Source organism: Apus apus, chromosome 1 (genome assembly GCF_020740795.1).
Source record: "Apus apus isolate bApuApu2 chromosome 1, bApuApu2.pri.cur, whole genome shotgun sequence".
In the NCBI taxonomy this organism is placed as follows: Eukaryota; Metazoa; Chordata; class Aves; order Apodiformes; family Apodidae; genus Apus; species Apus apus.
Genome location: NC_067282.1, coordinates 202,167,407 through 202,193,182, shown reverse-complemented (window position 1 = coordinate 202,193,182; position 25,776 = coordinate 202,167,407). Strand labels below are relative to the sequence as shown.

Here is a 25,776-nt window from a genome sequence, read left to right as displayed (position 1 = left end):
TGCCCTGCCCACAGACACAGTGTCCTCTTCCAGAAATTCAGATTCTACCCAGTAATGCCATAACCAAGGCACCATCCCAGTTGTCCTCTTAGGGACACGGTGTTCCCAGCCACCTGAAGAAGAGGAAAGGTTTTACGTGGGCTTCTGAGGTGCATTGGAGACCCTTAAGCAGGGAGAATGGGGAAAAGGATTCCCATAAGGATTCCCCTTATGCTGTGTCATCTGCGGAAGCATCCTGGTCTGCCTCAGTGGTTAAAGTGCTAAAAGAGGACAAGAGGACTTTCCCACTGGAAAGTGATGTATGAATATGTTCCAATTCTTGGTGGAAGATATTCTCATTACTTTATTTCCTGCTTATAATAACAGGGTAAAAGTTCAGTCAAGCTCCAAGGCAACAGCAGTTGTGGCCTGCTGGACAAGCACAGAACAAAACAATGGATTTTTCCTTCCGTTAGATCACAGAATCACAGAATCTTTCTGATTGGAAAAGACCTTTAAGATCATCTATTCCAACAATTAACCAAGCTCTACCAACCATTAGGGCTTGAATTCAGCATAGTGTAAGTTCTTTGAAGTAGAACAGTCCTCAGATGGTGTTCAGGTTCCCAGCTCTTCTCTCCTTTTTTACTTGTCTCTATTATCTTTGTGACAGGGCATGAAAATGTGCCAAAGCTTGGTACTCAGAAGAGGGCATTAAGCCATTGTAGTTGGAGACCTGCCCAAGCCCTTCATGGCTAGGTAGATTCCTGCTGTGGAGGCTATAAAGTAGAAGGCTGCCTAAAATACAATTAGGGTCAACCATACAACCAGGAGCAGAGCAGATCTTGTAAGTCACCTGTGCAAACTCAAGCTTAAAGATTTGCAGTTTGGATGTTCAAGCGACTTTTCAGCTATGAACAAAAGTGAACTTCAGAGTAATGATTGCATTTTGATCAGTGTGATCTCCCCCAGCACACTCTACCCTAGAGACATGTGTGATCTCACCTTAAACCAGCGGGAACAGGGTTCCTGACTGATGGAAAGTTTCCAGGTCTCAGTGACAAGTCCATGAAAGTGATAATAACACTCTCCTCCCTTGAACAGGTCCTCACCTTTCACTAGGTCACATCACAAGAGACTGCAAATTGCCTTGACAGGGAATATCTCCCAAGTGCTCTGCATGTGTGTGCATGGGAAGTTTATGGAGACAGGCTCTTCCTTCTGTAGGTCCAGGTGATACACATGGAAAGACAGAGTGGGCTTTCCAACATGTGGGCATATTTCATGTCTAGAACAGCAGCAGCAAACCCCAGATTAAGCACTCACCACTTTTGTCTTAGTTCCATCAAATTTCACAGAAATGTGTCATTGCTGTGTGGGCAATATCAGCAGGAAGACCAGAGTGATGTTCTTCACTCTTGTCTGAGGAAGAGAGACATACATGACAGAGTAATCTGTGCCTAAGACATCAGGGTTTTAACCTGTTATCTGCAATAGCCCCAGTATGATAAAGCTGTTGGGTAAGGAGCTTTTGCCTCTGAGTAAGAGCCACGGGCACACTCAGAAGAGGACAAAAATGAAGCTGATTTGGGGAACATAATTCAAATGGTGTCTACAAGCTCAAGTATGAGAAAGCCTCACTTTCTCATATAAGTAAAGTTAGGAGAATTATATCATATATATAGTTTTGTGGTGAGTGGAGTGAAGGTTCTCAGTGCAGGGTTAGGAACTGCTCACTTTCCTTAAATTTCTTATTTTCTTGTCCTAATCTCCCTTTTGCTATATGCACACTTCCCCTTTACATTAAAAACTTACATTGATTCTTACAGAAATATTTCAGGTTTCATATGTTAGCAAAAAGAGGGTCTTAAAGGCTCTGCTTGGGTCAGAGAAAAAAAGATTGTCATTAATCCTGGGCTGAGTCAGAAAAGTGGTCGATGTCTTCTCCAGGGAACAAAAGGCAGGTTCCAAAGAGCTATCACCTTGGAAATCCAATCTAGAGCAGGAGCTAAGGGGTCATTTGAGATCTATTTCTAGCTAGTGGGAGTTGTCCACTAAAGGTGGCCGTATTACCATGCCTGGAAGGAATGCATGCTCAAGTATTTCCATGCCATGCCCACTATATTGCATTCCCTAAAATGTCATGGGAGAGTGTCCAATTGATTCAGAAACATTTGAGACTGACTGCTGATCAAGCCCATCTACTTCTCTTCATGCTAACAGCTCTTCCTTGACTCGCCACCTCAGGTTTGGCTTGGCTGGGCAAACCCTGCTGTTCAGTCCTTGCAGCTTTGGATCTGACCTCCTTCAGCCAGCGTGGATGTGAGTCATTGGGCTACCGAGCCGCCTGGGAACAAGCTGGGAACTCTGTTACAGAGCCTTTTTTCCAGAGACTATTTATCCACAGACACAAGCACAATGATGGCAACACTATGTGTTGCAGGGAAGTTCACTGTAGTACCACAGAATCATAGAATGGTTGGAAGACACCTTAAAGATCATCTAGTTCCAAAACCTCTGCATGGGCAGGGACACCTCCTGCTAGACCACGCTGCTCAGAGCCCCATCCAACCTGGCCTTGAACAATTCCAGGGATGGGGCCCTGGGAAACTTGTGCCAGTGTCTCATCACCCTCACTCTAAAAAAAATAAAATCTGCTTAATATTTAATCTAAATCTACCCTCTTCAGCTTGAAACAGTTCCCCTTCATCCTATCACTCCATGTCCTTGCAATCTGTCCCTCCTGCACTTTCCTGCAGTCCCTCCAGGTACTGGAAGATGCTCTAAGATCTCCCTGAAGCCTTCTCTTTCCCATGCTGGACAACGCCAACTCTCTCAGCCTGTCTCCATAGCAGATGTGTTCCAGCCCTTGGATCACCTTTGTGGCCTTCTCTGGACTCTCTCCAAGAGCTTCATGTCCTTGTTATGTTGGTGGCTCCAGACCTGAGCACAGTACTGCAGGTGGGGTCTTACAAGAGCAGAGTAGAGCAGAAGAATCACCTCCCTTGACTTGCTGACCATGTTTCTTGTGATGCAGCCCAAATGCTCTGCCTCCCCAACTAAGGGCTCATGTTGTTATCACAGTTGCTTATTTGAAATAAACCTAAGCCATCTTAACTGGGTTTTCTACTTTCACTTTTATTAATGGCTACGTTAATCACTAGTCATATTCAGCTTTTCAAAATGAAATGGTCATTCAATGGCAACATCAGCTCAGTGGTCTTCCCTGGGAATATTGCACCTCCTCATCCAAATGCCATCACTTTTCTAATACGCTGTAAAAGTGCTGAGGAATTGCTTGCTGCTGGAGGTCTTATTCTGACACCCATCCAAAGGTCAGGTCAAACAAATGCCAAACAAGAATAGGATTTATCTAATTGGTCCTGCCTTGTTGAGAGGAAACAGTCAAGCTGACACCTCAAGGTGTCCTGCAGCACTGTTTTTCTCTGGGTTTAAGATTTTATGACTTATTAGAGACGACAGTGTAATTACAACTTCAGCTGACACAGTTATAAAATCAACTTATGGTAATTTAGTACAGACACTATAGCAGGAGGTGTATCATTCTTAAGCAAATATTGCAGCAGTAGAGGGACTTGGAGAATCATTAAATGTCACTGAAAGGCATGAATCTTGAAATTAAAAAGCAATAACAATGCTAACAAAAGTAGCAGTAACAGCAACAATATGGTTATTAAAAACAATAATTATTTGTCTTCAAAGTCTGTTTAAAACCCCCAGGAATGACTACCTACTTTTTTTTATTTCATTCTGTACACAGAAAAGATGGTGTTTTCTCAGAGATCTGAAAATCCAACTTGTTTTTTTTTCTCTGTGTGTGTTTTTTTAATGGGGCAGTTGACTACATGTGGCTGCTCATACTGCTGCTTACAGGAGTGCTCGACTGTGTCCACAAATCAGGGGAAGTATCTAGAAATATCTCCCAAATTAATTACAATACTAAAAATCGAGGCCTCTTCAAACTCTTGGTCTGTGATGTCAGAAGCAAAGCTGGTACATCTGTGTCCCCTGAGGAAATTTTATTTGGTAACTCTCATTTCATGTGCAGGTCATTAATTTGAAGGAGCTCAGTTGGAATATCTTGCCAATGTTTTATTAAAATCATTTTGTGTTACATTCTTCAAAAATTAGCTCTTTGCAGAGCTCTGAGCATGTCTTCCCTGAGCTCGGGCAGATATTTAAAAAACAGTGTCTGACCTTTGCATTACTTTTAAATGACTATGTAATAAGCTGCAGTGAGACACATGGATTTATTTTCACCTCTGGATTCTGAAGAATACCATAAAACATTCAAGCTTTTGCTCTTTTAGTTTTATGTCACCATCAGACTTCGTTCAGAATTATTTCCTTCTGTAAATCCTTCCCATTCTCGACATCACCTTCCAGTGAGGACTTCTGTGGTTTAGCAAGTCAGATGTCAACACACATCACTACCCACTGGTGTGATGCTTTATTTTTGAAGCTGTTTGGACAGGTCACTTCTCTATCTGCACTTTTATCCTCCCCAAAGCATGGGCTGTGGTTACAGTGTCATAATGACTAAAACAGAAGGATTTTCATCCCAAGACTTTGTTGACATTATAAAAAAATATTTTCAGTCATCTGATTCTTTTGTAAACCTCCCTAAACCCACTTTGTCCATGGTTGTATTTTTTGCCTGCTAAATAATAGACACTCTCCATGAACTCAGAGAAATATCCTTCCTTGCCTGTTGCTCATTGCTGCCTTTCCTCCCTGAGGCTCTCCTAAAGGGTCCTTGGATGCTCTTGTGTCTTCTCACCCACCCACCACCTTTCTTGTTTCATGTTCCACCATATTGCTTTTGGGAAGAATTTGCAGGCACATAAACCCAAACACTGCATCCATGGGAGGTGGAGCCAGGGAGGCTGTGTTGCACATCCCTGGAGGTTTGGGGCTTGATGAGGACAAGACTGTGGTCCAGGCAGCTTAGGTACATTCATCAGGGTGGAGGTGTGGAGCATGCAGAACACATAGATGTGGAAACACATCTGCTTGGACAGGAACCTGCACTGCCTGAAGTCACACCATTGTGTCTCCGTTATGCTCTGAGGGTTGCAACCACAGCCAAGGTCTACCTACGCCCATCCATGTAGACTGACCACTGGCTCAGGTTCACCCTCTCTTTGTATTAACTCAAATGAAGAGTTCACCTTTTCCAGGTGTCCTCCAACGGCACTGAAGAGAGGCAGTTCTCCAGGGCAACCCTATTTGGCCAACCTAAAGCTTACTGCAGGTGCTTCCCTCTAGGGACAAAATGGGAGCCTGCAGAGATGCCTCTGTAAGTCTCCAACACCACAAGGGACAAATCCAGACTGGTCTGTCCTAGAAGCTGCATGAGGTCACTTGAGATGGAGATAAACTGGTATTAGAAGTAAAGACAAGCAGGGGGTTTTCTCACCTTAACTCCTCAGGGCTGAACCAAACACATCAAAACACAACCATCAATGCCCAGCCAAGCAAAAACTACCCTGGAGAGAGAGATATCATTTACTGTTACTTTATTAACAACGTGGCTTACAATTGTTCCAAGTAAAAAGGGGATTTGTTTTGAATAAAAATTAAAATATAACTCTGAATATAGATTTTCACTTATTTACATGAAAACATATATACAGAATAGAATCTTACATCAAACTAACAACATGCCCTTTGCCCCGTGAACTTCAAAAAGTAAAAACACCAGCATTGATTGATTTATATGTATATATATACACATACGTACACACACACACACATATATACATATATATACACACATATATATCCGTAACACATCAAGGGGATTATATACACAAAGTTTGAATAAAATCTTCAGTACAAACTGGGAATGCAAAACAATTCAAAGGTTTCCAATGTGCAGCACCACGAATGGATCGTAACTGCTGGTTGTGGAGCTAATTCCTGTTGTTCTGTAAGAGACAGGAGGATTGAGGTGCTAGCCTTGTCCTACCATGGTGCATGAGAAGACTCAGCTCCCTGCAAGCCTGCTCTTGAGACCTTCACCTCTGCTGGACCATAGGGCAGCAAATGCCTGGGTGTCTCTGACATCCCTGCCTGTGTCCATGAAAGTGTCATTCTGTTGCTCCTCAGATGAGTGTTTTCTAGGAGGCAGGTCCTTCAAGGGGAAGGCTGCTGGAATAACTGCATGTGCTGGCACATCATGACTGGGTTTGGTGAAACAGATTGGGAAATTTAATGCACACATTTATAAGGAATATAACGTCCACAACCTCTGGTGAGATCAGATCACCAACAAGCAGGTGGGGTAACTTGGGAATGATCTTCTTCATCCTGTCACATCGTAACACAGAGGCAAGAGCTTTGCAGACCCATAAACTGAACTCAGGGCAATGTCACCTTTTTCTAAGGGAAAGAACTCAAATTTTAGCCCCTGACATTTCCTATGGAGGCCTGCAAGAGGAGGTTCTCCAGGCCCCAAACCCAGAAGATACACGGGACTCGCACACAAGGAAGAAAGGCTGATTTTCCCTACTATCCAGCCAAGGTGCCTAGAGTCACCTGAGCTCTTTATCTCCACCTGGAAAACAAAACATGAACCTTCCAGCATTATCCTTCTGAGTTTATAGCCAGCTTCTTTTCTTCCTCTCACCTGGTCCCAGTTGGGACTCAAAGCATCTTTGCTATGAAAAAGACCCAAAGAAGACTTCAGGAATGACACTCATTGGCCATAGCTGTACTTCCCTGTTGCGAGAGGTCCCTCTCCACAAAGATACCTCAAGCCCAGAACTCCAGTCTCTCTGCTTTCCTGAAACCCTCCCTCTCCTCTCCCACGTCCTTGGCAGACATCAAGACGAGGAGGATCTGTGGGTAGGCTGCCACATGGCAACTGACTTGCTGCATTAGGCTACTCAGCCTACATGACCTATCCAGCAATATCATCACTGGAAACATCTGTCCCTCCACAGTGAGCTATTGGGAACATCTGCCCTTCAGGCTGCACAGATGACTCCTTCACCAAGATCTCCTTGTCTCACCTGACCTAGCTGCTTGTCAATAAAAAAGCCCTCGTGCTCATCTATAGTGGGATGATGGATAAAAATGTATTTTGCTGGTATGCTGTGCCATGGGGCATTACAGAGGCTGGAGTTTCAAATCAGGAACTTTTTTCAAGGTCAGAATCAACACAAAATTAGAGAAAGGCCATGAGTATTTAAAAGTATGATCCATGTTGGTTTTGTGCAGTTTCTAAGTCTTCTCCTGCAAGAGAACTCCAGTGCATGGCACCAAACCATTGCAAAATCACTCTTCTTCTGTAAGACAGCTGACATTTAAAGGACTACTGGGCTGTAAAACTCTCATCTTTGATGACTGGCTTATATTCTAAATGCAGCCATTAAGATCATTTGCACTTCTTTGCTGGAGTATTGTAGCAAGGAATAAATGAGAATATTAAATGCTTCTGCTCATTTATTAGGAGCTCATGAGCACCTAAGGACACGAGTCCTCTCTTGTTAAGTGTGGCAGATTTCAGCTGGATTTCTGCCTGCTAGGAGGAGGGGTTTAAATTTAATGTTAATTAACAGCACACTTTTTGACTTCTAAATGAAAAAAATTGAAGACCTAGGCCCAGAGCCCACACAGCTGTGAGGGCCCTTTCACTAACCTCAGTTACTTCTGGATTAAATCCTGAGTAGCAGATTCCCTTAGTTCTGGGTTGGCTGATGTGATTATTGAGGGAATTATTATGGAGTATTATTGAGGGAAAAACACACATGCACCCACTTTGAAAGAGTTTTTTACAAAAATATACTGCATAAAACTTCTCCAACACTCATATGGTTGTGGAGGGGTATTTGTTAAAAAATCTACAGCCACAAGGGAAAAAAAAATAATCCTAATGCTTAATGTGTTGCTGATTACAGAAAATATTTCCTGGAGTAGGGAATCAGCTCTGTAATCCCAAGCAATGAAAAATACAGTGTGACATATCTTAGCACCAAAATGGAGCCCTTGAGACCATGCTTACCCACATGTAATAAAGCTGGTTTTAATGGTGTTCAGTTGCAGCATGTTCCTCTTTTTTGGCACTTGAATTTGGAAATCAGAGGCACAGTCTGAGTTCATCATCTTCCAGACACGCTGTACCAGAAAAGCAAAAAGTATCTGAAGTGCCCTTATGGTTCTGAGCTTCTAAAACATTGAGATGGCACTGCAGCTCTACCAAATTCATTTTTGTGCCCTGGAAAGACCAAGGCAGGCTTTTCAGGTGACCAAACGTTGAGTGTGGCAGCCCAACACCTTCCGGTTTGCCTTCAAAGAGCTGAGCTGGTGTTTGCTCCACACCACACAACTGGGGACTGCGAAGGGTTGAAGGCTGAAGCCAAGAAATGGTGATTCTCCAGTTTAAGGCAAATTAGGAGTGAAATAATATTGGGGTTTAGGTGTCTAACTTACTGAGAAATTTTGTAAATCCTACCAGATATTCAAATACTTGTGGCGGTGTGGGTCAGGCCATCTCAGCTAGGTCATGCATCTTCTAGATGCTTCATTAAGGACAAGGTGTGTAACCATTTGCCCTGATTTCATTGGTTAGTGAGGGCACACAGCATTTCTAGGAAGTTTTCTGCACCCCGCACAATCAAACTATCAAGAGCTATTGCATATGATTAACATGGTGGAGGTGGAGATCCTGAAATCTTTCTCAGAGCTGAGAGGCCATCATGCCTCTGAGGGGTGGGAAACGCCAGGGTCTGGTGATCTTGGCACTCAGAAAAAAAATGAGCTGTGTTTTTGAGCTGGAAAGGGAAGAGCTCTGAAACTAAACAGAGCATTTTTCTTCAACATGGGAGAGGAGCATCCATGACAACAGGAGGAAGGCAAGACAACCACCCAGAGAACCACAGACATTCCCCAAAGTTTATGCATTAATCCAGTTTCAGAGACTGGTGCTGTAGGCCTGCAGACTGGGAACTGGCTGGTTCTGTCAGGGTAAGTGCTGAGAGAGTTAGGAAGAGAGCAGGGACCTGCCCATGGATCTATTGAACCTGACTGAGTGCAAGCTCAAAAGAAGTCAGTGCAGTGAAGACAGGCAGGTACCACACACTCTTCAACCATCTACTTTTGCTCCAGAAATGCCCATTCTTGGTTCTACACCTGAAGAGATGCCAATAACACCCTTTTTGCATGAGCAAAGTGGTCTGTGTGAAAGTGCTGAAACTCAGCATCCAACACCCCAGAAGCAACAGCAGGATTGCTCCTCAGCCCTTGGTAATGGTCTTAGATGACCACGAGGTCAGCACTTCAGTGGGGGCCTTTTGTAGCTGATAACACAATAACTTCAGGCCTAGATGCCAAATTCAGAACAGGGTGAGGTGAAAATGTGGCTTCACCAATGTCACCACTGTATCTGTGAAGTTCCACCAGCTCTGAATTTAACTCAGAACTGGGGCTGAACCAAAGGAAAACTTCCAATATACTTCTACATTACAAAGTAAAGAGATATCTTACCCTAAAAAAATTTGGTTTACAGCATCTCCTTTGAAGTATGTTACTCTAAACCCCTGTTAATGTTCCAGAACTGAAATCAAGTTCAGGCAAAAGTAGTTCCTCCTGATCTCTGCTCACGCTGTGACAATATGAGCATCCTGTCCAATCAAGCTTTGCACAATCCATTTTCCACTTGCTTAAGAAATTGTCTAAGAAGTTCAGCTCCAGCTTTTCTGGAAGGCAATCAGTGCAACAGAAAACAGTAGCCCAACCCCCTATTTCTTCCCAACCTGCAGACTATAATAAATGATAAGGCATTCAACACCCAAAGTACTTTTAGGAGATGGATTTCAGGTTAACATCTTCTTAAAAAGGACAGAGAGTGATGAATGAGAGGACACTGAAGAACAGTACGTTGAAAGAGAGAGACAACTGAGGAAATAACAGAGCCAGTGCAAGCTAAAATTAAACTCTTTTTTTGTTGTTGTGTTTAATAGGTGAGTTTTAAATATGACTAAACTTCCCTGAACAATCAGTAAAGATTCCCATGTGCTGGGCTCAATGCTTCACCCATCCTCTGCTTGGCCAACATCAGGGCTGGTTGCTCTCAGAGTCTACATCTGTCTGCTCCCCAACTGTGCCTCCAAGAGTAGTTAGCTGCCATAGGAATATCTACAGTTACAAGGTTGTTGGAGAAAGCAATGACATTCCTGCAACATGTCCCAGGAAGTGTTAAATGTCTCTGACAAATCCCAGTGGCCAGAAACTCCAAAAGCATCAGAGCAGCGAAGGATGCACAGAAGAAAGTGGTAAAAAAGGATCAGTGCTGGGATGCTGTTGAGCAAACAGCTGTTCTGCTTCCTTCCTTGAAATGTCCTCCCACAGTGGTCCTCCCAACAGCAGCCTTTGGGGAGGTTTCTCCTGCTGACAGAAGTTATACCAGCCATTGGAGAGACTAGGCTGAAGTGAGAAGAACCCTCCTTGTTCTTCTCAGCTGTGCTCTTGTTTTGCTGGGCACAATCCTCTGGTCTTCAGGGATGAAAAAAGGAGCAACATTTTTAGGGAACCCTAAGAGGGATCCAAACCATTTGTCAAACCAGTTGCATGGACACAGTCCACTGCTAGTGGCGATAGGAAAGCCAGTCTTAAAACACAGTTTTTTGACATTTGCACCACTACAGAACCCTATTCCTGGACTTCAGAGAAACAAAAGAAAACCATTTGACAAGAGAGGTGACTACTTCTCTTCAGTTGATTAAAACTTGAACAAGATCTTCTGTACAAGACCACAGCTGAGAACAGATCCAGTCCTGCTGATCTTTTATGTAAGAAAATGTTTTAAGTCTCAGAGGTTGGCAGGATCTGGCCCAGCCTGCAGTGCTTGCACCCATCATGTTCCTCAGCGGCAAATCAGGAAACTCACTGAAAAAGAGACTAGAAGTCCTCAGTGATACATGGCAAACAGAGTCAGTACTTCTTGCCTAACACATGCCTGAGGGCACACAGAGATGTAGTCCAGAATGTTTATTTTTGAGGCTTACCTTCTTTAATCCAAAGAATTTAAGGAGGAAACTGATGAAGCAGAAACCTATAGCCTGGTGTTCATCAGTAGGTTCTTCTGAGCCCACAGTGGTGACTATCTGATCCAAGTTTGCTCTCAGCATGTGGTAAGTGCCTGAGGTGGGGGTTAATCTGCTTTCAGATTTAGGGCTAGAAATGGTATTTCTTTTCACAGAGTTTTTCACTGAGTGGGCTTTGGCATCACAGCATTGTAACAGAGCTGTGTACAACTTCCAAGCCGAGCTCCCTGCGGCCGGGGAACAGGGATCTCTTTATGGTTGGAGAACAAAAGTCTGCTGAACTCAGTGGTTTCCTGAGAAATCAGGCTAAAACTCAGCATAAACCATCCAATTCACTTTTTGAGGGAGGGATTCACTTGCACCTTAAAGTCAGAGCAAAATTCAGACTTGGTCCCAATTTGGTTCTTGCTTTTGGGAGATTTTTACATCATTGTGATGCCACCAACATCTGCTGAATTACAGCAAACTCGGGCTCAACACGTGACCAATGGGCTCATACATGCCTGCAAAGTAAATAGCAAACACTTGTATAAATACAACTGAGACAAACTTAAGGTGTCCAACCTCTTTCTTCACCCTCTCTGGTGCTTACCTTGCTTGGCATGATGCAAGCCCCCAGTTTCACCGGCCAGGGTGGCACTGGGACAATTTAGGGACTTTATATAGACTGAGTTGGACCAGATCCTCAGCTGGCCTAAAGCACCATGGTGTAAGCAGCCTGAAAACATTGATGCTTTTAATTTCCACCTAGCAACCAGATCCATGAAGGTGCAAATGAAATCACCATTCACCCATAGTGTCATCATTAAATTGTAATAGCCTTTTTTTTTTTTTTTCATTGGTGCTCAAAGTCAGGCCTTTAAAGTGACTTGGATTTAAGAGGATGGGCTTATCTATAGAAGCTTTCATGCATGTTCCCATACAAGAATGCAGCTCTGCACAGACCCCATCACAGAGACATTCAGCTTATTGTGCATGGCCAGCCCAGCTGAGGACATGTTACTGTGAACCACGTCTTGTTGCACCCCTGCCAATTCTCTGCAGCTTTGTCTGATACTGCAGAGAAACTGTGGGTTGAGTCCTCTTTTATAAATCACTCAGGAATAACAAACAGTGTATGACTGGTGTAACACTTTTTCCTTTTGTGAGACTGGAGAGGTGGGAGAAAAAAAACCCCATTGATCACTAAGATCAAATTTGCAGTAAAGCCCAGGTAACGCTACAAACGATCACTTGCATTTCAATATGAAAAAAAGTGTGTTAAGAGTGGGTTAAAATCATTGTTCCTGTCCAGAAATTGACCTAGACAAACCATCAGCATCTGTTAATGTCCCATCCTTCTCCTTGGGAATGCATCTGCCATTGGTAACTTCTTTTTAACAAATAAGAAACCATCTGATCCATGCTGGCCTTGCACCACTGCATAACGGGTTGGGGAGGCTCATGAGGAGAGATGCCAGCAGTCTCAGTGTGCTTTACAAGTACAGAAAAATCAGTTCATTTCATTGTTAGGTTTTTGTTGTGGTTGGTTTGTGGGGTTTTTATCCTTCTTTTTTTTTTTCTTCCCTACAGATTAATTCCTGGTGCTTCCAATTCCACGTGTTCTTGGAGAAGAAAAGGGAGAAGGGGGAAAAAGCCCCCACGAACAATTTGAAATGTTAAAAAAGAGAGGGAACAAAAAGGAGAATGAAAAGAAAAGGAGAGGGGCAGTCAGTTGGCATATTGTGCATAGAAAGCAACTTTTACTCGCTCGATCTGGTGGCACAGTTTGATGGCAGGACCAAGTTTCAGCTCCATGCATTCCTGCACTGTGGGCAGTGTCAGCAACAGAAGGGCTTGGCCATCGATGTCCTGAGAAAGGAAGAGACAGGGAAAATGGTTGTGTTTGTGGATTCTAGAGGACAGAAAGCTTAACCAGGTCTAGAGAAGAAAGGGAAGTTTGTTCCAAAAATTAAAGGTGATTTTGCCCTCTGCCCTTTTCTCCCACTTCAGTGTTGTCCATCTCCTTCCTCTAGGGTACCTGATGCTTTCTCAGAATTTATCTAGTGCTCACAGGCTTCATAGGCTCTCACCTTGCCCCTAGCATGGGAAAAGCCTCCCAGCTGCTGAAATGCTGGCTATCCTTCTACAGAAGCTCTGCAGGGTCCATGGAGACCTGATTAGTCCCATTTTATGACTGAGGAACTGAGGCAAGAGAGAGGCTGCAGAGAGCCCACCAAGAGACACAATAGGGAGTGGAATGGAAAAACTGAAGCTGGTCCCACTGTCAGTCAGACCCTTCTCCCACTGCTTTTGGCCTGTGACTTGCTCAGCACACATTTATGTCTGCCTTGCTCAATGCTGTGTCCTCTGGTCAGCCCAGGACCTGCCTTGTTCCACACTGGCTACTGAACAACCAAGACAGAGGGGCCTGGACGACCCAGAGCCTCTGTAATCTCTGACGTCCCAAAATCACAGAGTGGTGCAGGCTGGAAGGAAGCTCTGAAGGTCACATCCTTCCTTCAGGTATATTTATGCATCAAACTCCATGAACTAGCACCCCATGACAAAAATAATTTTGCTGGGGATTTCTATAGGGTTTATGATCCTCTTGATAATTAAGAGCTCATGTCATCTTTTAATGGACTGAGAAGCAGATGAGCAGGCTACAAAACTACTTTTTACTCCTTAGGAAGGACCAGAATCTAAACACAGCAAAAACACTGTAACTCACAGGCAACATAAACTCCACAGGATGGCCCTGATTAGGTACCACTAAACACCAGGAGGATTTGGACACCTTAAGCATTGCTTCGATCAGGGCTGTCCATGGCTCAGGCTCTTCCTCCACTGAAGCTTGATGGCCTGGCCCATTGCACCAGAGCTTCCTTGCACATCACAAGGATAAGCTCCAGTCATCCGTGTTTGATTAAAAGGCCCCATAAAACTCTTTGGCAAAGGACAGAAAGGGTTGGCTTTCAGGCCCTGGCATTATTCCAGGCTGATTGACAGACAGTCGGAGCAGTGAATCCAGCATCTGGCTACAGAGTGTTTCAGCCTTGCTCTAAACTCACACTTCAGCTTCTCCCGGCCAAAGCAGCTGTACTTGGGGCCAGTTATTCATGATGAAGAATCAGAGGTAGCTCAATATGCAGTTGGCCACAGCACTGACTGCCATCGGCTATGGCCTAATTAACCACACTTGTTTCTTTCTTACTATGATTAGCACTGCTCGTTACTTGGCTGTTACTCATTAGCCAGGGAAAGGCTGTTTCTATATAAATTTTACACATTGATGCTCACTTGAGATGTAGAGCATTGGCTCCTGCAAACTTATCTGCTTAATGGTGAGATGTCTGGCATCTCCTAAAATGAGGTCATCCAAGGGCCTGATTGCCAGATTTTCAGAGAGATGTGGATGGGAAGTAGGGGTCTACAAAATTTGAAGCATCTACATGTTAGTGACAAAATTCAGGCAGGCAGTTTTGGATTAAAGCAGCAGGTTTCTGCTTCCTAGGCCAGTATTTTAAAACAGGGTGGAACCCATGCGGTCAAGAGAGAGAGCTTGTTAGTTACCAAATAACCACTCTCTTGGTACACTGAGGAGTCTTTGTGACACCAGGATGGTGCCATGAACCTCGGCATGCACAAGAAAGGTCTAATCCTCCTGCTTCTCATAAGCACTCCAGATGGGGTGTTTCTGGTCTCATTGACCATCTAGCAATTCAAGTTTCCAAAGTTTTCCATGCCTTGCCTCAGTTTATGATACAGCTTGGCCTAAGGGGATCTCAACTCTAATCATAAACCCCTTGACAAAGCCCTGGGCCCAGCTAGCATGGTGGTACATACTGCTTTTGTGTGTGTATGATGAGAATAAGCACCACAGACACAAAGACAGGAGTTACATGAAGACCTCTACCTGCTCCTGAAATATTTTAGCAAGGGGTGCACAGTCGGTCAGCTTAATAAACCTCACAACATCAGTCACAGTCCACTCCAATGGATTACTGTCCAGAATGAGCTTCTCCTCCTCTTCTTGCTTAATTTCCTAAAAAATAGAAAAACAAACCAAAGACATCTCATAGAGAAAATTACCTTGTGTGGAGAACCAGGGCAGGGATGTCCTCCTCAGATGAGGAAGGCTTGGCACTGAAGGTTAATTTAGGAAGAATATTGCTATTAATTGGGAGGGAAAGTGGGCATACTCACCTCCTTGGCTTGTGTGCCCTTCTCCTCACTGTAGGAGTGGGGCTGTGGTCTCCGGCTCCGCCGGGTCCTCTCAGTGGGAGCAGGTCTGTCCAACTCAGTGCTGCTCCTCAAGGTGACAGCTCGCCGGGGCCTGGTGGAGGGAACCTCAGCAGAGGAGGTGTCTGTCTGGTCATCCCGGAGCTCTGAACTCGTCTCCTCGCTTCCCGTCTCATCCTCCATCGCGTCTGGCTCCTCATCTTCGCTCTCCTGCACAAGGACCAACAGAGAAACAGCGTCTGGGCTCAGAATTCATACAGCAGTAAATCAAAAGGCACTGGGTCAAACTGCATCCGCCTGTCCCTGCCAGTCCAGGATAACATTTATTTTAACCTAATTATCTCATTTTCATTACAGAGCTAAAACAGATTAGCCCTCAATTTAGATTTGTTACAGAATGTAGAAGGAAAAAAACCAAACAAGCACGTGATGGACAAATCCTTTTTCTGTTTCTAACAAAAGGTCAACGGCAATAACTCAACTGGCATGAAATGTTCCTCTGTTGGGTCAGCTTCTCAAACCTGGTGGTCCTGCAGATGTGCATGAGAAGGGGAAATGGAAAATGCTAAAAGGATAAGATGAAACTGAGGTTGCTTGAGATGAAATAAAATCTGAAATAGGCTTGGATTTAAACCCTCACCTTGCTTCCAACTCAACATGAGGAAGAACTTTGCTACTGTGAGGGTTACAGAGCATTGGAACAGGCTGCCCAGAGAGGTTGTGGAGTCTCTTTCTCTGGAGACTTTCAAGACTCATCTGGATGCATTTCTGAGTGACCTGCCCCAGATTCTTTGGTGATCCTGCTCTGGCAGGGGGGTTGGACTTGATGATCTCCAGAGATCCCTTCCAACCCCTACCATTCTGTGATTCTGTGATTCAGATTGTCATGTGTATCACTGGTATTGAAAGGAAGGAAATTTTGGCACTTAAAAAAAATATCTAGCTGTACAAGTGTGCACCAGTACTTGATTTCTTAGCTGGCAATTCAGTAAAAACCCAGGGCAGAAGATTTCACCCATACTTCCTTGCTTTCAGCCCAACACCTACCTGCTGGAGGTGAAGCAAAAAATTTCAATTTAAAGGATATTACACCAGGTTCTTGTTATTTCTGTCACACAGAGCTTGCAAGCACACACCAACTGATGGGAATTGTGTAGTTTGTACTTTATATATACGTAAGTGGCCCAAATGGCTCCGACAGCTTAGCTCTGATCAAAGTGTGAGCGTGCACCCAAGCCGTACGGTCAGTGAAAGAACAATTTCAGATGACATTAATTATACTGGTTGAGAGGTTTAAAAGTTTGGCTAATGGTTAATTTAAGCTTAACATGACTTTATTTCAGTTTGAATTCCTTTGAAGCAGGTATAATCTAAGGAAATGAAGCAGAACTGCACCTAAAGGAGGACCAAGTCACGCAAACGCAAGCAATTAACTGAAAGCTGCCTAAAATATCCCCCTCCCTCTGAAGCAGAGGGAATTTATGTAAATCAGTTTTATTTCACCTTGCACAAAGCAGCAATTACTGGCACTCAACTGAGGAAGTGAAACCACACATGAACTTGGTTACTATCATGGGAAAACCACCTGCGAAGGGTCCACACAGAACTGAGTCTGCTCCAGATTGTATCTGGACAGCAATCATTGCTGAAGCTGGGATCCCATCATATCCAGTAAACACAGTTTACTGGAAAGACTGAGGCTTGAAATACCATATATTTGGGACACAAGCCATTTGCTTGTATTCTAAAGCTTCTAGAACATCTATTGTTTGGCATTGTGAAGGAAAAAATATTTTGAATGGCTAATGAAAAAATAAAAGCTGTTGAAAACATATTGGCCCAAGAGTTGGTTTCATTTATTATAATATTTAGAGATCTTAGACATGGATTACAGGCCTCCTTCACTCTGCTAGATGCTGCACAAAGCATCTAACAGGCTCATCTGTCCAGCTTACAGATATATAAGGAAGCAAAAGAAAATAAAGATGTAATATTAAACAGCATGTTAGCCAGTGAGCATGATGAAGGTGGAAGCAAAATCTCCATCTGCCAGCTCTAGAAAGGACAAGGGTAAAAGCCCTCAAAGTGCCCCAATAAAATCATCCTGACCTTAGGAGAACAGGGTAGCAAGGAGGGATTAAAAAAGGAAAATGGAGGTGTTGAGGTTTTCTGAGAAGTCCCTCAAAAGGGAGATGCAGATGGGAGGACAAAAAAGCACCTAGGGGTTTTTGCTGGTTTACCCCAGTGCAACACATACCTCTGCAGAGCCTGCAGCATTCACATCAACAGCTGATGACCTCCTCTTCTTCTGCACAAAGATGGATTTCCGCCTTTTTCTGCGTCTGGCTGGCTTGACATGTCCACTTTTCACGTTGTTATTTTCCCCAATTGGTGGCTTAATGATTTTTTTCCTCTTCCCATAATAATAAGCTGCCGAAATGAAGCAGAACACGCATGAAAAACTTTAACCACCAAAAGAAGGAAACCTTGGCTTGCTTCTTGCTACTGATTCAGTACTGCACCCTCGGTGCACCTTTACGAGAAACTTTAAAATACACTGACTTGGAAAAAATGCCCAGTGTAAATATAAGATGTCATCTTGGACTAGAACTGAGTGTTCAGAATTTAACCCTACTTAGAGAAAGTTTCCACTAAGCCAAGCAGTGATTTGGAGGGAGAGGCCAGCATCTTTCAGATTTGGTCCAGTTCCTTTCTGCAGGAGTTAACAGTCTCAGACACACTTTCAGTTGCTAATGTTTTCAGCAGAGCAGAAATGATCAGCTATGCTGAATTGTGCATGTTTGCTCAATGCACAAAAGGATGGGTTTATATTGCCTTTGGCTATCTTATGGCCCAAGTTGAAATTCAGGATGTGAGAGTCCTCTGTCCTGACATTAGATACTTTTTGACATGCTCTACAGTGTCCTCTAGGGCTCTTCTAGCTAGGGTATCCCAAGATAACTAAAATGGCATTTGGCACTCATGTCCAAGTTAGTAACTGAACTGAGCCTTTCATCAAATCAATGAAGTTTTGAGGAGCAATTCATCCAGCCACACACAACCATCAACTCTGAGATGAGACAGTCTCAGCTGGAGCTCCCCTAGCTGTACTCCTCCAGCTTTCCACTTGGTAACAGTGTGAGCTAGGAGTTCACCTCAGGTGTAGACCTCAACAGAAACCCATATTCAGTGACCTGAGTATTGTACATTTCCTCTTCTACTCGGGCACCAAACAGAAACTAATCTGTTTAAATCAGTCATACTGGTTTCTTGCAACCTTTGTGGAAGAAAGACAGCACTCACTTCCATTTTCCTGCTCCCTTCAAGAGCTAATTATATCAGTAATATTGACAACAGAAAGTGTTGGAACACATGCCTAACTTCAGCCTTCCTGAACAGGCAGGAACATGTTTAATATATTAAACACCCCAAGCAGAGTCAATGCTACCAGACTCCTTCCAGAACCTTGGCAATATGATCCTGGCCCATCTGCCAGCAACTCTTCACTGAGAAGGACAGGATTCATCTTGCCTAACAAAGGTGTCTCAGATGTAGCAGTTTAAATCTCAGCTGGCCACTGCAGGTTCCTTTTAGATGCTCCTTATAGTAACTTTGCATCTAAACAAAAGCCAAGATTTCCAAAGAGCAATGACTTTAAACCAGGTATTTTTGGGAAGCAGTGAGATGGAGATGCCTATTTATCTGTACAGAATACTACAGGAGCCTATGGTGGCCTGACCAGGATTAAATAACTGCTCATAGATGAGATGAATCCTACTCAGTATTAGTGTATTACACACCTCCTGTTCTTCATCACTAGCTCATGCACAGTCTCCCACTGCTCTGATTTCCTATCTGGCAATGAAAAGTATTTGGACCAATACTCACTGTACTTGGTTTTAGTGTGAACGGAGCAGTTCTCTGGGCAGACTTCGGCCACCAGAACTGGACTGAACAAGTTGGGGCAGCACTCCAACTTTGCACAGACCCTTCTGCAGAAATCTGCCACCTGATCCGACGTCCGCACAATCTTAACAGTCGCCCTGTAAGTCTTCCCTCTGTATCTAGAAAAGAGCACAACACCACCTCATGTCACCAACCAACTTAGGTCCTTCAGTGCTACGAACCAGACTTTCCTTTGTTGGAGACATCCTCCCTAATGACTTCTGGAGGAGTGCCTCTCTTGGGAAGGTAGGCAGAATAGGTCTACCTGATTAGTGGCTCCATTTCAGAGTTGAGGAAGGAAAGGCAGGGCAAAATTATTCTGGAGCCAGAGATGTGGAAATGATTTGGGGAGAACAGTGCAGACTACATATATCTATATATATGGCAAGAGACAGAAAAAAACACAGTAGGCTTGGGGAGTAGACCACACAGGACAGCAAGCCCATACTACCAACTGATGCCAAGTTTTGGGGAGAAGGATGTAGTCTCTCTTAATATATTGACCTGTGATGAGAAGCTGATATGACTTACAGAGCTTTCTGGTCACAATCCTGTGTTTGGGACAATAGACTCTGTCTGTTACCCTCGAGATACCTTTGATCCCTATTGCCATCTTTCTCAAGGCAGCTCTCATATCACGTTCCAGCTCCCAAGCAGCCCAGTTTCATGTGCCAGCTGTGGTTACTGGGATGCACTGTGTAGAACTCTCTGACTGAAACCACCCTCTGCCATGCGGGGACCAGATGACTTCGCCACTATGAGATGTGGGCAATACAAAACCCCAGGAACTCAACAGGGGTCTTTTTGAGCTGTTTAATGGGACTGCAGAAACAGGCTCTAAAAACTGACTCCTACAGGGAATGCTCAGAGCAGGAATCTCCAATGAAACGTTTGTCTTAAATTTGTTATCCATGCGCTACTAAGCCATTTATTTCAGCGTTTTATATGAAGTGTTTCTGAGCGATAAATGGCTAAGAAAGATATAGTTACATCCCTGCTGTAATACATTGTAGATGTGAACTCTGAAAAAGCAATTATCCCCATAATTTATTAAACAGCAGCACCAAGCTATTGTAAACACTGAGATAAGGTTTTTAAAACATCTCTTGCACATCCTGAGGAATGCAATACGAGAGACAATTGGGCAAGCGCCTGGTGCTAAGGCATTGTAAATGTGCTTAAAGGAGAGAAAAGTAACAGACACAAAAGAATAAAAAGGGAGAGACAGTGAAAGAAAGATTGCTGCATGGGAAGCACTAAAAGACAAAGATACAGTCATCAAGGAAAAACGAGACAAAGCATTTGTGAGTGTATTTATACCCACAGTTCCCTAGCAGGGAAGCTGTCAAGAGTTAGATATGGAAGAGGATGAGGAGGAGAAGGTGAAACAAAGGAGATGTGGCTGGAGGGTTAAATACACAGAGTGCTCCCAGATTCTATTCCCTCTCTGAAGGTTTTACTGAGTTGCACAAAGCAACTGAGAAACCACCTTTTGCTGCTCTCCCTCCCAACAGCTCTTTACGGAAACACTGGTGTATGGGAAAAGGGTTTGAAACTATGGTACATGAAGTGTTATACAGGGGTATCCAAGTGATATCTAGGTCTGAGAACAGCACAGTTCAACCATTCTCATGATGCAAAGACCTGATCCAAACTATCAGCTCAACACAAAACTCTTCCACAACCTGTAAGAACATTTCTGCAAGGCGCCAGGCTCTGATACCCTATTTGGTGCCTGACCAAGGACCCTGGTCATGGAGACAGTCCTGGATACATTCACCCTTCAGAATGAACAAATCAATTCATGAAATAATTAATTAATTAGCAAGCTCAACATGCATCCTGACAGACGTGGACAGATGACATAAAATGTAAAAACTGTTCCTTCCAAATGCAAAGCACTGTTACCCCAGCTCCCCTATGAAACAGCTGCACAGACAGGCTGGCTAAAGGGGGTTTGGCAATAGCAAGTATTAAAAGAAAAATTCCACAGCCACTCAAATGTACCTACTTATAAACATTTAATATTTCTTTTCAATGGGTTTGAAAAGACTCCTGCACTTAGTACTTCTCCAGGAGCCATGAAGTTTAATGATGGTTTAGCTGATTAGGCCAGTAAGTGTGACTCCTGTGGCAGGCTGCAGAATTTCATTGTGTTACCTTCACCTGAACCCCAACAACTTTGGTTGGACTAAAGCATCACTTCCAGCAAAACACCAGCCTCCCCCTGAGGGTCTCCACACTGGAAGAATCCTGGCAGTGGGAGCACCTGTACCAGCCCCTGATGAGCCTATGCCTCATTTTATGTCTAGATGTGCCTGGATTTAACTTAGATTTATTTGTCTTTGTTCTGACTTTCACTACTAGGATAAAAAGACTGCATCTGGTTTTGTTTCCCTGCAAAAGCACTGTAATCACGTTGCCTCTTGATCTTCCTTCTTATAAGCTGAGAACGCTGCCTGATGGGTATTATTCAAGGATGGCTGACTTTTTCTAACTGTGTGCTTCCTATTGTGTTTGGCTGCCCAGAAAGGACCCATTATACTAAAGTGCCTAGTGACAGAAAAAAGATGAAACCAGGAAAACAAAAACCGGACTGATTTCACAGTCTGGTCTGAATGCAACACACATAGCAATTAACAGAAGGGATGGCAAAATGGAGATCAACATGACTGCAGCAATCAGCCTCAATAACCCAAGGTGCTAGCACTGGCTGCAGTAATATTTTTTTCATTATTTTGGATTTGGCAGCACCTCTTTCAGCTATAAACCAGGATCTACTAATATTTTCCATATTTCTCATACACTAAAAATTTTTAACACAAACACCACCAAATGTAATCCGAGCAGTTCTAGAATAGCCATGTGGAAAGAGCTCCTTTGGATATCATCAGAAAACCCTTTTCCATTAGCATTGCTCAAAATTTGCCAACTACTGCTACTCCTATTGATGTTTTCATACTAGGACCTCTATCTTCCCAACCACTTTTAAGCAGTAAGTAACCTACACGCACAGCATGGCAGCACTGGAGACTTGGAAAACAGCCATGTCAAGCATAACATTTTCAGTTTTCTTAGAAATCACTGTTCTTTTAAAACAGACTTTTCATCTAAAGCCTTTCCTCTCCTCCTTTATCTGCCCTCAGATCCCAAAAACTGGAGAAAGGCTGAAACCATTTCCATGAAAACTATACTCAGGATCTTTGCTGACCCATGAGCAACAATATTAAGCTAACAGCAATTTTTCTGGCAGTACCAATATTCTGTTGAAGCTTTCTTTGGTGATAAAATAGACCAGAGGTTCATGAGAACAAAATGTCTTCTAGGAGCTCCAGTTAGGGACCACTGTGTGGTGAGGTAAAAAGCCTCATGCTGAAGCCACTTTGAACAGCAAGAGCATTGAGACTACCCTCATTTTTAAAGGTCTCATCCACAGTTCTGACAACGGTTCAGACAATTTTGAACAGTTCAGTGGCTAAAAGCCTAAATTTCCTTTTGGGAGACCAAAAACTCCTATCTGATCTTTTGCAATAAATTTCCAATTTGCCTTACTAGCTTCAAGTATGCCAAAGATGAGAAATCTCCAGGAAACTAGCTACCCACAGCACACAACCAGGGTCTCTCTGCATTGGATCTACCAGAAGCAACTTACCAGTACAGCAGCAGAAATTGTCCAACATCCACTTCATGATGTCTCAGTCAGACCCTGCTTGTGTGGGCCACTGCAAGTGCCAATGGCAGAAAACCCTTAAAAGTCTTAAACAAAACCTTGATACTCTTGAAGCTACTCAGTGTACCTCAAATACCGAGGATTCTGCAAATAATCTAAGTCTAGATAAGAATGTTGTAGTTATCTTCCTGCAAAGCTATTTAATAATCCAGTGATATTTTGTACTCCTCAAGACAGGGTTAAGAAACAGCCCTGGAATTGTTCTTGTTTTCAGGACATGTCTTGTTAAGTCTCCTCCCAATTATGGAAACAAAAGGGTTTAAATAATTCCACTGGTGCTTATGACTTCTGTCTCAAATATCTGGCACAGAAAGCCACATGACCACACTAATTCACCCTTGCAGTACCTCAAGAGTGGCAGAGCTGATGGGGAAGATGAATCAGACTGTATGAGCTGTAGCTTTGCACTGACCTTTGCAGATCACCAAAACTACCTGGCTGCCACTTGGACTTCCTACCACTGATCACAACCCTTCAACTTCAGTAGTGTAGTCCAACCAACTTTCCACTCATCATGCACACATCCAATCCACATTTCCCCAGCCTGGGAGACTGCATTGAAAGTTTTGTTGAAATCAATGTGAGTAACTTCCACTGCTTTTCCGTGAGCCACTAAGCCAGTCACCTCATCACAGCAGGCACAACTGGCCCTTCATAAATCCATGCTGGCTCTTCCCAGTCACCTATTGGTCCTGCATGTTCTTGGGAATGGCTTCCATGATGATTTGTCTAACAACCTTCCCAGGAATATTAGGCAGAAAGCCTGAAGTTACTTGGGTTCTCCTTCTTGCCCTTCTTGAGGAAGGGTGTGATGTTTGTCTTTCCCCAGACATCAGGGAACTTCCCTGATCATCAACTTGCAAACAAGTCAGAGAATGGTCTTGCAATGACATTGGCCAGTTCCCTCAAGCAGAGCTGGCTGCATCCCATCTGATTCCATGCACTTGTGCACATCCACTTTGCTTATAGCACCTCTAGCTTCTTTACATCCACTTCACTCCCTCAAATAATAACAGGGACCTGGGAGGCCTGAGAGCAACCCTTGCAAGCAAAGGCTGAGGCACAGATGACTTTTAACATCTTGGCATCATCTGCCACAAGTGAAAGGCATCCATGGTGAAAGCATTCTAAAGCATCCATGGTGAAAATACTTTGTTTGAAATGCAGCTTCCTAAATAAGCAATGGTGTCTGAAATGGGGGGGATTAATATTCCTGGAGTTCAGCTACGGCATTTGGGCAGCTCTCAACATTTTATTTAATAAAACACTCCAGGAATACTCCTCTTTTTTATTTTGATTAGCTGAGTTTCATACAAGACCCAGGAGGTAACTCTCTGCACACACTGGTAATTGTTTATGTCCAAAGTCCTGTAAAAATGGAGAAGGTCAAACAACCTCACTTACAGCTCTTGGAAGTGAAAGCTCATAAAAACCATTAAGTCCTTCAAGTATTTTATGTAAAACTGGGAAGCCAAGTCTAGATGGAGGCACAGAACTTAAAGCATCTAGAACAGCTGGATGCTTACAGCTTCATCTGGCTCTCATGGGAACTCATAAAATTTGGTTTGACAATTCTAACTCATCAATAAATCAGGTTTGCCTCCTCACAGCGAGCCGGCAGCGCTGCTGGGAAGCCACTGCCATCACACTCTGCAGACACGTCTCTTCAGACAATCTGAATTGTTTACCTTCTTTGCATGCTCGTGTAATTGATCCTGTGCTGGTCACTCAACACAGGAGAGCAAGCTAAACGCAGGCTGCCCTAGGACTGAGATGATGAGTTCCTGCCAGTGCATGATGTGGCATTTGGACCAGCTCCTCTTCTCTGTCCTCCTTCCTCCCCTTTGCTCCACCCTACTGCAGCCATCGCAGCAAACAAACAACAACATTGTCAAGATCCAAGGAGTTGTCAGTTTACATCAGAAGGAAGGTGGTGACACGACATACCACATTACAGCACAGACACTCCAGCTGGCTGTAGAGCTGTCATCATTAGCAGCAACACACCACCAGGAGCTGGTGTAGCTGCACTCCATGTAGACAGGCGTTTGCTCATTATGGGTCTCTGTTTAAGATTCTGGAGCACAGCTGATTGTCACACCTGATGTAACATGTCATGTGCTGTGTGCACATCCCTGTGTATCTGACTTCATGAGCATGTTTTCTTTTTTGCTTCTGCAAAACCAAATGCAATTAAAACCTTCTTGATGAAGCGGCTCAAGCAAAGGCAGGATGGAGAAAAGAAGGAAGTCCCACAGTTGCCAAGAAGTCATGTCAACTCTTTGGACACCCACTCTAGGTAGTATTCAAACTTCTCACAGGTAACCTGGCATGATCAGCCAGCACTGCTCTGTGAACCGAGCTCCAGACTCAGAAGCCAGACAGCTACAGCAACATGGTGCATGCACCATGGTGCTCCAAGAGCTCTCTCTCCTCTGGAGCCAGAGGACAATGCCACACTGAATGAGAACACTTCGCTATGCTTAGAATTGATTCTACAATTCCAAGCCACTCCAGAACCTTCTGTCCCAGCTCTGAGCCTGTAATGACCCACTCTGTGGCTTGATGAAGTTGAAAGATGCTGCACGACTCACTGAAGAGCTGAGGTTGCTGCCTCCTGGGGTAGTGGCCACACAGGAACATCTTCCCAGCCTGTGTCTGGCTGACCAAGTTAAACACAAAACCTTCTTGCTGGGAAGCACCAGTATGTTTTTATCTGGCAGGCTATGGGGATATAAAGGCTATCTCAGCAGAGTGGCTGCCCTGCTACATAGATGGGAGGAGGAAACAGACGCAGGAATGAATGGGGTAGGAGTGACATAGGGCAAG

General features: G+C 43.8%; 1 protein-coding gene across 1 annotated transcript in view; it reads right to left on the bottom strand.

Annotated features, from left to right (window-relative positions):
- Positions 1-6,338: 6,338 nt before the first annotated feature.
- The window catches only part of SFMBT2 (Scm like with four mbt domains 2), a 125,979-nt gene continuing 106,541 nt past the window's right edge, over positions 6,339-25,776 (bottom strand). Inside the window, exons 17-21 of the mRNA XM_051641340.1 lie at positions 19,161-19,336; positions 17,530-17,702; positions 15,237-15,482; positions 14,947-15,075; positions 6,339-12,899 (exon numbers count right to left, since the gene is read on the bottom strand). Of these exons, the coding sequence (XP_051497300.1) occupies positions 12,759-12,899; positions 14,947-15,075; positions 15,237-15,482; positions 17,530-17,702; positions 19,161-19,336 (865 nt within the window). The 3' untranslated portion in view covers positions 6,339-12,758. The remainder of the gene's footprint in view (positions 12,900-14,946; positions 15,076-15,236; positions 15,483-17,529; positions 17,703-19,160; positions 19,337-25,776) is intronic.